Source organism: Scomber scombrus, chromosome 17, assembly GCF_963691925.1.
Source record: "Scomber scombrus chromosome 17, fScoSco1.1, whole genome shotgun sequence".
Classification (NCBI taxonomy): domain Eukaryota; kingdom Metazoa; phylum Chordata; class Actinopteri; order Scombriformes; family Scombridae; genus Scomber; species Scomber scombrus.
Window position 1 is genome coordinate 14,935,264 of NC_084986.1, and position 14,918 is coordinate 14,950,181.

General features: G+C 40.0%; 2 protein-coding genes across 3 annotated transcripts in view; both read right to left on the reverse strand.

Moving 5' to 3' along the window:
* LOC133997165 (disheveled-associated activator of morphogenesis 1-like) overlaps positions 1–9,494 on the reverse strand; it is a 50,107-nt gene extending 40,613 nt beyond the window's left edge. The window contains exon 1 of the mRNA XM_062436703.1: positions 9,409–9,494. The gene's annotated coding sequence lies outside the window, so the exon portion shown is untranslated. The remainder of the gene's footprint in view (positions 1–9,408) is intronic.
* A 586-nt stretch (positions 9,495–10,080) lies between these two features.
* On the reverse strand, positions 10,081–12,940 carry LOC133997167 (tubulin alpha-1B chain-like). Of its 2 annotated transcripts, XM_062436704.1 has the most exons (4): positions 12,718–12,838; positions 12,481–12,629; positions 10,783–11,731; positions 10,081–10,100 (listed from the first exon to the last, which is right to left on the reverse strand). In XM_062436704.1, the coding sequence occupies exons 1-4, from the start codon at positions 12,836–12,838 to the stop codon at positions 10,081–10,083; spliced, it is 1,239 nt and encodes a 412-aa protein (XP_062292688.1). The 2 variants fall into 2 exon arrangements, with proteins under 2 accessions (XP_062292688.1, XP_062292689.1); XM_062436705.1 differs by lacking the exon at positions 10,081–10,100 and having other exon boundaries at positions 10,751–11,731; positions 12,718–12,940.
* Between the last annotated feature and the right edge of the window lie 1,978 nt (positions 12,941–14,918).

The following is a 14,918-nucleotide window of genomic DNA, read 5'->3' on the forward strand; positions in this document are numbered from 1 at the left end:
TATCTCAAATCAAGCTTTGCAAAGCAAGTTAACTCCATCCATGATCATGCCCTGAGAATTAAACACTACTCAGCTCTAAATCCTTCAGTGGTATTGTGAACACAAGACCAGAGAGGATTACAGGGTCATTTTCTTAGCTTTTATTGATAAAGCAGGCTAATTCAAGAATTTTCTAAAAAAAAGAGAGAGAAGAGATATAGCTTTAACATATTTCTCTGTCCTTGCCCGACAACTTGTCAGTACTTGAGCACGCTTTCTGGAGGGCGGGGCGGCATTTTGAGAGCAGGATAAAGCATGCCGTGCTCCGACACAGTCTGCTGCTCTATCTGATATATGTCTGCTGTTTCAAGGCCCGTTATACACGCTTCAGTTTGTGACATTTTGGCATCTGACGTGTTAGTTCGAAGAAACAAAATAGTCTCTGCAAGATATGGTCTCTGAATCAACTTGTCATTCGAAAAATGGCACAATAGGCTTTAAATTAGAAAACTTTGATATGAGACGCTATTAACTTGGAGTTTCAGGAACTCACACAAGCATCAAAACAAGCTCTATACTTGAAATCAGATGACAAAGTCTGCAGCTAGGATGTCTTTTCAATCTTTTGAGCTGAATCGTCTTTGTAAATCTTCCCTGATAAGACACTGCGTAGAAGAAATGTTCAGCTTTAGTATTAAATATGTGAAATGCTTTTAAAAACAGGCCACGTTACAAAGCTGTAGTGGCGAGCGTGATAAGGTTTACTTTGATATGCTGAACACGTGTCAGCTTTCAGTGATTGAGCTTCTATAACCACAACTACAAGTAGCAGCCTGAATTGATGACTGCACAAAATTCACCATAAGACAAAACAATGGCATCCAACAAGCTGGAAACTCTCCTGCAACAATATCAAATAAATAATAAAACAAGATAGACCCACAAAAAAACTGCAAACTCATACAAAAATTCTCATTTCCAGAGTCTCCGCTTTGGGAATTAACATTAATAATGTGACCTAGACAAAGACATGCAGGCGTGCAAGGGTTGAAACATGAATCCCATTTGGCCCATAAAAGCCCCCTCCCATCCTCCTAAACCAGCATCTCGATTATGGGACCCCCCCCGACACACACACACACACACACACACTAAACAGGACAAGACCCACATTCTCCCTTTGTTCAAGTCACAGTGAGGCTACACTCTTTCCACATCTTGTGGCTGAGGCACACAAGTGATTAATTTTGATGCTCATTGTCATGATAATCTGAGGTTTGCCTCAATACTCTCATTCTGGCAGGAGATCAGTCACTTTGTAAGTTAGTTAACTACAAGCAAACACCACTGTCGAGCAGAGAAAAAGAAATCAAGGCTATTAATTAAAGATTTTACAAGCTGGAAAAAAATAAACGATTAAAAGATTCACTTTAATCAGAAACCAACCCGGACGAGTATAAATATAGCCTGTGTCATGTGACATACTGTAACAGCCTGAGACAATTATGGTACTAGAAATAACAGGCGCTCAACCAGGAAAGGCTATTTCCCAAAACTGAAATGTTTATTAGATTGTGAATAGTCATAGAGCTTTGATAACTGTACTGAACTTGAGGCAGTTAAAGGACTTAATAATTCAAGCTGTGCATAAACATTATCTTTAGTTTACAGCTCACTGCTCTGTTCTCTGATAATCTGTATTCAATTAATACGAGTCACTTTATGTGTAAAGTGGTCTTATATATTTCTTGAGAAAAAACATTTGTTATAGAATACATTTACTGTTCTGTCTAGGGGATAAAATTGTATTATTTAGAAAGCTTGAGTTATTATATGCTTGCATCTCAGCTCCAAAAGCCCCTGAATAGATGAGTGATATCTGACTAATGGCAACATACAAATGCATTATATATCATAACCTCATATTTGAAAGTAATATTCTGTTAATTGTGGTGCATAAAATGTTGTCTTGTAAATCTATTTTAAGACTACGTGCTGCATTTTTACAGATTGTGGACGTATGATTTAGATTGTAAAGTTTTTACCTGTTTGTACACTCTTTGTAATCACAGCAGGCATTAGAAGTAGCACAGCTTGTACCCTGCTCTCAATGGTACAGCTGCAACAAGTTCAGATTGGCCCAAAATATAATTTCATAGGTCACCCAGTTCTCGTTATAGAACCATAAGACTGCAGATCAAGGCTTGTTTCTCATGAGGGAGGCTGCTATGAGGAGATAAGTCTGTGCGGGAACATCAGTGACTCGGCTGGACTTTGAAAAAAAGCTCAGCACACCTTATGATTACATACTAGTTTCAGTGATGTGCCGATTTTTGCAAGCGTGTGAGGATTTATAGGGTTTATATTAAACTCTATTTCTATCAATATTTTGACAGTGACATTAGGCTCTTAGTTTAAAATATAGCCTCATTCATCTGGGTGTGAGATCACAGCAACCTGAAGGTAATTAATAAAAAGGTTAAGTGCATTTAATTGGAATGACACATGAAAAAAGTATTGAACACGCAGTAAGAAGAAGCACTGCAGCACAGCAGGTGAGTCCACTAATAAGTCCTCTTACCTGTGCTGATTAGAGTCAGCTGGGTTCGTGCATGTGGCTGTTAGTACTTCCACTCCTTAAAAAAGGGTTAGCCATCTGTGAATGCAGCATTTGCTACCAAGCTGTCACGCAACAAACATCTCAAAGGCAAAGAACTCTCCCAAAAGCTTTGCAACAAGATTGTTGAGTAACATAAAAATGGCACAGCTTACCAACTGATTTCTCAACTCCTAAATCTTCCGATGAACACCACTGATGCTGCAAATGGAAGAGGAATTACTCAAGCATCATCCAGCGACACACAGGAGCTACTCGTAAGATTGCTGACCAGGCAGTAAGAAAATTAGTCAGAAGAGTACAGAGATATCTAAGAGCCACTTGAAAAGAGCTCCATATAGATCAGAACTGTTACAGAGAAAACAATAGGCAGCGCACTCCACCTACACAGTCTCCGAGCACGACCAACCCAAAAGACGTTACTGATGAGGAGACATGTTGAAGCTCGTTAGAAGTTTGCCACAAAACATTTTGGAATAGCCTGTAGATTACTAGAAGAATGTGGTGTGGTCAGATGAGATACAAATTTAAATTTTTGGCAATAACATTACGCACCATGTTTGGAGGCAAATTGGCTCTGCGTATAACCCTAAAAAACCTGCAGTGAAGTTCGGAGGTGGAAGCATTGAGGTGTGGGGCTGTTTCTCTTTTATGGTACTGGCAGAATCCGTATTGTTGAAGGGAAAATATATGGAGCCATGTAGCGGGATACTCTTGAGAAGAATCTGTTGCCATCCACCAGGACAATGAGGATGAGACGCGGGTCGACCCTCCTACAGGTCAACGATCCAAAACATACTTCAAAAGGAGGCTCTCAACTGGTCCCAGAGAAAGAAGACAAAGGTGTTGGAATGGGCCCGTTAATCACTCGACTTGAACCCGATAGAAAACTTGGGGAAGGAAGTGAAGATAAAGATTCACCAGCGGCCCCCCTCCCGGACTCTTCGACATTTAAAGGCTGTCTGCCAAGAAGAATGAGCCAATTGGGACACAGAAAGAGATTAGTTTCCTCGTACAGGAAGCGTCTTGAAACTGTCATTACAAACAAAGGTTGAGTCATTCCTATTTAATTTTCATTTAATGCACATAACTTTTTTTATTGATTGAGTTATTTAGCTATGTTGCTTTATTGAGTTAATACTAATGTCTGGTTTCAGTTGCAGGTGAATAGCTGAACTGGAAATGTGTTTACTGAAAACAAAGTGGACATATTGAATGTATCTGTATTCACATCTTCTAGTGGCTGCTCTGCTTTCTTTATTGCTAATTAAAAGTGGGGAAACGGTGAATGACTTGCCATGAAGGATCCATTACTCACCAGAAAGTCTGAGAGCTCTCAGCTTAAAGGCTATTAATTAAAAATCTGCCACCAATGAGTGGCTGAGCTGGAAACAGGGTGCTATGCCCTTTCACCTCCGAACAATCACGGGGGTCAAGAGTCAGCGGTCTTGGGAGGGGACGAGCAGCAGTGTGCAATAACTGGCTAGGTACTGAAACCCATCTGCCAACATCGGGGATTAGTGAATGCTTTGTGTTTTAACTGAAAAGGTACTGGTAGAGAAACAAGACCTTTAACTATATATATACATATATATAAAAAAAATCTGTTTTCTGCTATATTTAAAAAGTGGATTAAATTGCTGATAATAAAAAAGATGCTACCAGTTATTTAAAAAATAACAAGGCTGTAAAATGATATTATGCAATGTAATTGGGCTGCAACTAACTGTCAGTGCCACGATTATTGTTTTCAATTAATTGATTAGTTCAAACTATAAAATGTCAGAAAATTGTGGAAAATGTTCCTCAAAAAAATCCAGAGAGATGAAATCATATGTTTTGTTATGTAACAGCCGAAAGATAAATTTACTATCAGTGAACAGTCGGTGAAGACCAGGAAATATTCATTTGTATTAAATTCATTTGAGATCCTAAAAAGAGAAATTGACAGAAGACTGTAGTTTAAAAAAAAGACTAAAACTGATTAATTATCAAAGTAGTAAGCGATTTTCTGTCAATCAAATAATCAATTAATCAACTAATAATTTCAGCTCTACAAAAGGTTGTATGTGTTTTATGCAACGTGACATCTGTTGTCATGTTTTTAGATACAAGATACAACATTTCAAAAGAAAGATAACCTCATCAAGACCTACGATCCAGAGTTTCCCTCAACTGTGTCTCGTGATCAGTTTAGTTACATCGCCACATGGTTATGTAGCATTTTGTAAATATAGTACCAACTGATTCACAGAGGCTTAAAACCATTCCTGACAGTTTAGAGTAGAGATTCAGTCAGCGGGGATTCAGGCTATACAATCATTACTTTCTCAATATCCATCCAAAAACTACATCACATTTTTTTTTATGTTAAGAGGAGATTATCTTTTTTTCCAGGGAGGGTGGCCAGCCTCTGCTATAAAACACTGCAGGAAACCCATCGATGATAAAGGCTCTTTTCTGTTTTTGTTTATGTTTATCAAAAATAAATCAAGCTCAAGCTTAGGAGATGAGGAGCTTTTGGTTTATTTAATCATTCCTCAGAAGCAAAAACTGCAACAATCTGAGGTTTCCCATCTTGTCTTCAAATCAATAATCTTCAAAATGTGAGGTTGGGTCTTGGGTGTGGCAAACAATGGCTGCCTAACCCCAGCTGTCCCAACAGCGGGGACAAGTGTAAAGCCGGGCCAGACTGGGGGCAGGGTGTGGCATGGCAGGGGTGCCATGGTGACGGACCAGACCCGGCAGAGAAGGGATGCTAAATGAATCCATTGTCTGGCCCAAGTGAAGCACACCGCTCAAAGAATGGCACATTCAAACAGTCATACAGCCCTATTGTTGAGGCGGGCCAGCAGAGCGCTGCAGGTCCGCAGTTTATCCCACAGGATCCGACACACATCATACAGTGAGAGCTCCATCTATGATGAAGACCCCAGAAGATACGATACTGACACGTATTCAATGCAAACGACACTGGATTAATACCACTGAAAATGGCAGATCTGACTCTGATTCATCCGATGCTGCAAATGACTCCATCACATTTTTATATGTAGTTAAAGCAAAGAATAAAAACACAGAGCTCCGTCTACTCTTGTACTTTACTACTGTGCGTCATGTAGAGGTTAAAAAAATAGCCAATTCAAAGAAACACAATCAGCAACTCCTTTGATAATCAATTCCTACTTCAAGTCATTTCTCAAGCAACAAGGCCAAACATTCTCTGGAATGAATTATGAGGCTTTTTTAAAAATTGTTTTCTTTTCTTGTTATCAGACAAAACTGTCAGCTTGTTCAATCACTCAACTGTTTTCTGACATTTTGTAAGCTAAATAATTTTTCAAGAGAATAATTACCCAAAAATGAAAATGTAGGGGTGGTGATAAAATCCTCTATCACTGCACGTGTAATTACATCAAAATATTAATATCGTAATTTTTCTGTAAAATATATTGCGAAACTGTTTATGGATAACAAACAATCATAGATGTCTCTGTATTATATCACCCAACTCAACTGTGAAGGAGGAAGAGTAAGGGAATTAAGATGCAACACATACAGCGTGGGTGACAATTTAAACACAGTCTTCTGGTATGCAGACAAACAAGATGTTCAGCCCTCTCATACTATAAGCATGTTTGACTGACAGTGCCAATTCATACATACATACTTCTAGTAAGCATGCATCCACTACTCCTAAACTAAACCAATTACACACATTATATTATATTAAACGTGTTTCAAATTGTTACAGTTATCCACAGGACATTATTTATAGTAGTTGCATCCTTGCTATAACACTTGAGATCTTACACAGGGATGTCAATCATCACAGAGCTGTGCTTCAACACCTGCCTCTGTACATTAATGCCACCACAACATCTATAGACCACCGTGCTGACATATGGTGGTCTCAGGGGCTCAGCTGTGTTACTGCCGCTCCTTAATGACATCCTGCATTGAAAAAAATAATTAGAGTGTACCTCCCCCCTCCTCTGTTGTCATTTACTCTTTCACTGTGTTGTCCTTAATGTGAGCCAACCACTGAGGCTGGTCCCCATACTTCTGTATTGCCAGTCCTGTGAAACTTAACACTCAGTTCATTAACCCAGTAACCCAGGAGTGCTTCAGAAGCGCTTGTGCATGCTGACAGACAGAGGGGTAGGTACGATTTACCGCCACCATTTATGGACTGCTACCTTTGATGTTGACACATGAAAGGAACCCTTTGCCACTTTCTGATATCTTTTCATAGAGATTGCTTATCTACAATCTTATCCATCATGAAATACTTGCTGAAGCTCTCAGAGCTGTAGAAGCCTAGTTGTCTTTTGCCATGTGGCTAGTTAAATTTTATTTTATTCTGGGTTTCTTTGGGGGGGAGGGTTCATTAAAGCCCATAATGCAAGAATTGAGAATGGCTGTTGTTCTGGTGGACTAGACGCACCACGTGATGTTGCATGTCCCCAGCTTGAAGCCAGCTGGGGACTTTTGTTGGATGTCATCATCTCTCGTCTCCTTTCACTCTCTATTAGAACTACTATCAATAAAAGCTAAAACGCCCAAAATGTCATTAAAAAATAGTTGAGAATGGCTGCCAAAAGCAAGGACAAAGCATCTAATATCCCAACGGGTACAACTGACTTTTGAGTGCTCCACTTATCCACCAAAACACACCGAAACTGAGTAACAATGCCACAGCCAGTATCACCAGGGACAGTTTTCATCAGAATCCGTTTTCCGACAGCAGGGTGACAACAGGGGAGATGATGCGAAATATCAACAATTGACCAGTGCCAACAAAAACATGTCTGTAGTAGCTGTCACCGAAGGCTGTGGTTGTGCAGAGGAAGCGACGCCAGAGTGTGTCACTTGCTGTGCTTATGATTGCCAAAAGTGACTAGCAACAGGCCATTGTTCATTTGTTGTGGATTGTAGAGTCACACGCAACAGCTGTAGTGTTTACTCATCAGGCAGGGAGGCGTACATGATTATGACTCAGGCTAACAGACAGGTAAACACAGTCTTTTCCAATGGCAGGCTGCTCTAAAGGTTCACCGCTGAGAACTTAATGCACAGTGTTTACATGCAGGCACTGTGGGACAGCCAGTCTAAACATGAGACCACAGAACTCAATGACAGTATTAACAGCATAAACTGAGTTATAAGTCAATCAAACTACTGTATATAAACAACAACATACTCACTAATACCAATATATCAGTGATAAATCAGTGCCTGATTGCAGCCTGCATATATCTCAGCTGGGTGCTAATGGAAAGGCTTGCAGCACAAACCACTTTGAACCACTTTGAACCACTTTGAGCAGTTCCAGCTGACTAATCATCTTCAATGTGCACCTATTCAGAAAAAAACAGGACACGTAATTCATATGTCAGGGCCTGTCGACGGGTGTTCTGTAAGCAGCCAACTCCCTGTCTGAGCATTAACACTGTGGACAAAATAACAGCATGGTACATCACGTAAGGCTTCTCCCATGTTTACAGTGAAAACACGTCAACAGATCACCCAACAGTAAGCCCTCTCACAAGGCAGCGGCCCATTACAAGCACATACAGGCCCCCTCAATGATTTAGAGCATTTTAATTCTCGGGAATGCAAGCCTTTTCTGATAACCGCCTGACTGGGTGTAAGCCTACAACCAGAATGATGAGATAATTTGTGTTGTGCTCTCTGACTGACCTGTAACTTCATGGCTTGAAGACGTGACTCATGCCACTTCTCAGCAGGGGGAAACAAGTGAATATTAACTCAGAACAGGTGAAGTATCTTATGTCTGAAACCTCTGTAGGCGACTTTAGGTCTCTTTACAACGGCCAAGCCATTTAAAAATTGTATGGTGCTGGAGCATGTAAAGAGATACTCATATGAGTACAACTAAAACACTTGCTTTAGGTGCAAATGTGTTATTATCCTAGCATACTTTGCAGCTAAAATTACAACTCAATCTACACAAAAACTTAAAAGGCAATCAAGTAGCATGGCCAAATGTTTTACTTTATAAATCAGCCAGGTCAACTGTTCTGCAAGTAATTGAACATAATCTGTCCACTCCAGACCAGTGTCAAGTTCATTTTTCAACCATAAAATGTCCTGCTCAGTACATAGCTTTGTCCCAGTTCTTTAATAACTACATTTAAGGGCTCTAAAAAAAGATTATTATGTTTTAACTCTTAAAAGTTAATATAGGTAACCACAAAATATAGTCAGACTATACTGCAAGTTCTAAAATAAGCAATTCATTACTATACAGATTCTTATGAGCTTTATCTGCGTCCCATGATTCCCATCCCAACATTATATCATACTGAATCTGCTAGATACAACACATACAGTAGATAAGACCTGCTGCTGCTTTACATAACTATCAAAGAGCTTACACACCTTTCACATGTAGATTAATGAACATAATGGCTTTTTAACGTGATCGTTTCTGGTTTGCATCAGTATGGCTTTAGCTAGTATGGAGGCATTGGAAAGTGCAGCTGGGTGTGTGGACAGGTCAGATTCCCGACTGACAAACACTTTGCAAAATAGATGCAAATGTCACCCGACTCCTGTCTGGTGACTCCTGCCTGCACCAGGTTTTAGTCACTGAGGTTAAAACCTTAGTGAATTCAACAAAAGACCCGAAAACAGCTTCGGTAAACTCGGTTGCCTCCGTTAATGATGGCTATTGTATTGACCCGGCCACACCGGTACGGAGGTCACCACCAACACCGCAACTAAACGGCCCTGTGTGGCTAATAACGCGTTACAGTTTTATCCAAACAAACCACAATGGCTCTTACCTCGTCACGTTGGACATTATTCTTGTTAAGGATGTCCACAAGTTCACCAGGTAGGCAAAGAAAAAGTACCAGCAACAAAAAGAAACCCACGGTCCAGTCGGCAGAGATGATTCAACAGACTGGTTGGTCCGATCTGCTCGTGATGTCATCGAGCTTCAACTACACTTGATGCGCATGCGCCGTCCTTTGTTAATCCAGCCATGAATCCAGCGCTATATGAGCGTCCTAAACTATCCCCCTCACCCAAATCTGTGAAATACCAGCGTTAAATTTAAAGTTCATGCGACCAAAACTTACATGGCAATGCTTTCAAATTGTATTTATTAGAGTTGGGATGGTTTATATTAATCTTTATGTTCTTGTAGTGTTATAAAATGCATTATATTCTAATCACCAAGCACAGATTATAAGAAAATGTACACAAATTATATAGTATGGAATTATAGTAGCTAAATTAACATATAATTCTGTATAAAAATTACAAGTAATCAAAACAGAATCACAGGCTACCTACTAATGTGTGCCATATGCCTCCTTTTCACCCCTCTCCGCGGGGGGACGACGACAGAGCCTTCTCAATTGTTGTCCCCACTGTCTGTTACTCACTCCCCCAAATTTCTCAAGACCCACCTTTTTTTAAATCTGCTTTTACTGTAGTTGTTTTTTTTATTTTTAGTTTTGTTTTCTCTTCTCTACATTCATTTCATTGATTGTTTTCATTTATTCTGTATGATTTTGTTTTAATTTGTCTTTGATTCTGTAAAGCGTCTTTGAGTATTATTAGCGCTCTATAAAATGAATGTATTATTATCATTATCATTATTTCTTCAAAGGTTTGTTACAGCCAGGTCAGTTTAGTCTGGTATACAAAAAAAAAATTCCATAATGAGTTAATGTGGAATATATTCTTTATATCCTGAGTCTGGGGTCAACAAAAGCAACTGTTTATAAATAGATTTACAATATCTCCATATAGTGACTATACAGGTATAAGCATTCAGTTTATGACATCTATGTAACTACTTTATATCCACCATATATACATGGAGATCTGCTGAGTGCAGCCGTAGTTTAAGTACACAATCAATTTGGCTTTTCAATATAAGTAAATGTTAACGCTGTAAAACATGAATGTTTTGAAGAATTTGAAGGACTAATGGAAACGATTTCCACCTCCCTCATACAGATAAATAAACAGACACTAAGCTTCACGTAACATGAGTTTTATTTCAAAATACAACCCTCTGAACCTTCACAGTTTGATGTTTTAACTTCTTCTGAACAAACTTATGAACACACTAAAATAGACAAATTTCTGTTCAGGCAGTGCTTCTATTTTTTCTTAAAACTCTTCACCCTCCTCCTCTCCCTCACCCTCAACAGAGTCCATTCCCACCTCCTCATAATCCTTTTCCAGAGCCGCCATGTCCTCTCTAGCCTCGGAGAACTCCCCCTCTTCCATCCCCTCACCCACATACCAGTGAACGAAGGCGCGTTTGGCGTACATCAGGTCAAACTTGTGGTCGAGTCGAGCCCACGCCTCTGCGATGGCGGTGGTGTTGCTCAGCATGCACACGGCCCTCTGGACTTTTGCCAGGTCTCCACCGGGGACTACAGTGGGCGCCTGGTAGTTGATACCCACCTTGAAACCAGTAGGGCACCAGTCTACAAACTGAATGGTGCGCTTGGTCTTAATGGTGGCAATGGCAGCGTTGACATCTTTGGGCACCACATCACCACGGTACAAGAGGCAGCATGCCATATATTTGCCGTGGCGAGGATCACATTTCACCATCTGGTTAGACGGCTCGAAGCAGGCGTTGGTGATCTCTGCTACCGTTAACTGCTCGTGGTACGCCTTCTCCGCGGAGATGACGGGAGCGTAGGTGGCCAGAGGGAAGTGGATACGGGGATATGGCACCAGGTTGGTCTGGAACTCCGCAAGATCAACGTTAAGAGCGCCGTCGAAACGAAGGGAGGCAGTGATGGAGGACACGATCTGACTCATGAGCCTGTTCAGGTTGGTGTAGGTGGGTCGCTCGATATCCAGGTTCCTACGACAGATATCGTAGATGGCCTCGTTATCCACCATGAAGGCACAGTCAGAGTGCTCTAAGGTGGTGTGGGTGGTTAGGATGGAGTTGTAGGGCTCCACCACAGCAGTGGACACCTGAGGGGCGGGGTAGATGGCGTACTCCAGCTTCGACTTCTTGCCGTAGTCGACAGAGAGACGCTCCATCAGCAGGGAGGTGAAACCAGAGCCGGTACCACCTCCGAAGCTGTGGAAGACCAGGAAGCCCTGAAGGCCGGTACACTGGTCAGCCTGAGGACAGAGGAGCAGACATTGATCCACATTAGAAACACAGTGATATAATTTAGATGACTGAAACCTGGAGTGTAAAATAGAGCAGGGACCAATCGATTTATCAGTAATTAAAACATAGAAATACAATTTTATTTGACCTGACCCAAACCACAATCAAATAAAAATGCGGCATTACTCTTAGATCGATGTATTCATGACTATGAGTGTGAACATGAACATGGCGTTTGGTGTGGCCAGATCTTATTCTAACTTAAAATAACATTATCAGGCTTGTCTTTTATATTTGAAAAGACAAATGTTGCTGGCAGATTTTAGCAGCCGTGTAAAGTAGGCACTTATTCTGTGAGCTGGCCAAAATACAAAATGAAGCTTTGCTGTTGTTTGGTAACATTAAACTTCCTGTTCATCGTTGTCTATAATGTTATACTCTATCAAAGACAAGGCCTTCAAGTAATGAACAACATTCTGCTAGCTTGATAGTTCTGTTTGCAGCTCAGGGATAAAAGTTAGGTAGAGGAAAAAGGGATTTATGATGCTCACATCATTTGAAAAAAAAAAAAAAATCTTAGCATTTATAGATAATTGTGTGCCCTCTGGTGGTGCAAAGGTGAACTGCATAATGTGATTGTATGAGTGTGAGCTTATATAAATCATATACAGCTGTCACTTTCTTGATACATCACTTCTTGGTAATTAATTGTTGTCCCAGGATTTCTGTGACCCCCGTCTGCTCTGAATTTACCCACCAGCTTGCGGATCCTGTCCAGCACCAGGTCAATGATCTCTTTGCCGATGGTGTAGTGACCACGGGCGTAGTTGTTGGCAGCATCCTCCTTACCAGTTATCAACTGCTCAGGGTGAAAGAGCTGGCGGTAGGTACCAGTCCGCACCTCATCTGAAAAGAAAGGTTCATTCTGAAATTATTCAGTGGTTTTGACTTACTGAAATCAAACAGTAACTGTGGTATTTAATCAGGAGTTTACCGATGACAGTGGGCTCCAGGTCCACAAAAACAGCTCTGGGGACGTGCTTTCCAGCTCCAGTCTCACTGAAGAAGGTGCTGAAGGAATCGTCTCCTCCTCCAATGGTCTTGTCGCTAGGCATCTGTCCGTCAGGCTGGATCCCATGCTCCAAGCAGTAAAGCTCCCAGCAGGCATTGCCAATCTGGACACCAGCCTGGCCCACGTGCACTGAGATACACTCACGCTGGAGGAAAACAGGACATTTATGACTTCAGGCTAGTTCATACTGATCAGATGCTCAGATTTCTGAACATATTGAAAAACAGCGACTAATAGTGGATCTTAAGTAAATAACATTATGATTAAATAACCTGATAAATGCTGCACATTAATTAATTTACACTCTAAATAAACAGAGGGAGACTTAAGATAACTTGGCAGATGTTAATGGATACTGAAAATCATTTGACTTCAATGGCCACATCTGGTTCTTCTTTGTGTTTTTTGTGAGACAGTGAGTAGATTTGTTTTTTTTTTTCCTTAATGCTACAAATATCACAAATCTGCCTCAGGGGGCTTAACAATTAGCCCCTGGATTTGAATCAAGAAAAACTCCCTAAACCTCAAGAAGAAAAACAGAGGAAGGATCTGTGTCAGGACAGACACACGTGCAATAGATGTGTGAACAGAACAGATAAAAAAAAACAAAATTACAGAAATACAGCATTGAGCCTGAAATATGAACGGAGAGACTTAATTTATAAATGATCATCAGTCGTATCTCCAAAGTGTTTTGACTACAGATGAGACAACGTTGCTCCCGCCGATGAGGATCTTCATCTTATTCCAAGTTCCTCCATGTTATCTAAATTTAAAGTAAAGTAAGAGCAATTGTGGTGTGTTCCAAACTGTTTCCCATCTTTTTGGCTTTTGATTGATAATTGTTTAAACTCTTTTTATTCTATTTTATTGTATTTGTTTTGATGGTTTACATTTTTTTTCTACTTTAATTTATTATCATTCTATAAGTTTTATTTTCTTATCTTCTTTTGTCTTTTAATATCTTTTTAACATAGTTTTAGTCAAACTTGTATTAAACTTCATCTCGATCATTTCATTTTATTTTGTATGTAAAAAAAACCAGGACCAAGCTAGGCTTAATTTATCAGAAATTAAACTTGATAACTCTCCAGTTAACCTTAAACCAAAATGTAATACTAATGAGGGCTGCTATGTATTTTGTTTCTTTAGATCTGTTTCAATCAATACAAAGACAACCTCACATTCATACTTGGCTACCATGTTTCTTTTGGCTGTGAGGTGTGAAGATAATGAAGACTTTGACATAATAACCATGAAACTGCTTTTAACCTTTTTCCCGCCGCTGAGGATCCGTTATTTGAGTTCCTTCATGTTGTCGAACTTTAAAACCAGTAATTTATTACTAACAGCCATAATTAACACTGAAAAACCAAAAACACCATGAAGCTATGCTTCATTTTCAAATTCATCAACCATAAAACTGCTGTATTCCTTGACTACGCTTTACGTTTCTTTCAGTTAACATCACAGTGTTAACCCTATGTGCTAACCTACTGTTAGCTTAAACTTTGATGCAAAGGTTCTTCAAATAAAACCCTACTAATTCAGTGAATTGATAGCGAGGTTATAATTCATGTGGACTATTGCCTTCTTAAAACCACTTTATATACTCACCATGTTTCTTAACGCTCTGTGAAGATAAGGAAAAGTGTTATTTGTCGGGAATTTGATCTGACTCTAGTCGCTGCTGCCGCCTGTTAGTTTGAATGTGTTTTTTTTTTTTTTACACTGGCCGAGGTTTTTATAGTCGGATCCTCCGACAAGGCGCTGATGATTCTGATTGGCTGGCAGTCACAAGAGCTATTTTCCTATTGGCTAGATTAAAACAGTCTATCAATCTTAACTGCTCTCTGTTGCTATGACAAACATTCTTCTCACCCTCCAACACATCTTAATAAAGTTAAAAGTGGATGACCGTTTTACTCTCATTTCAGTCACATCAGCAAACACTGTTTCAAGCAGGTTTATCCTCCTTCGTGGTGTTACAACACGGAAAACCATTAGTCATGCCACAGCTTCTGTTTTATTGTTCACATTTACAGAATTGAATGTGTGAGTACAGCGTTTATACAGAAAGCCTACTTGTCCATACAGCAAACAGACATATAACACATCTCCTC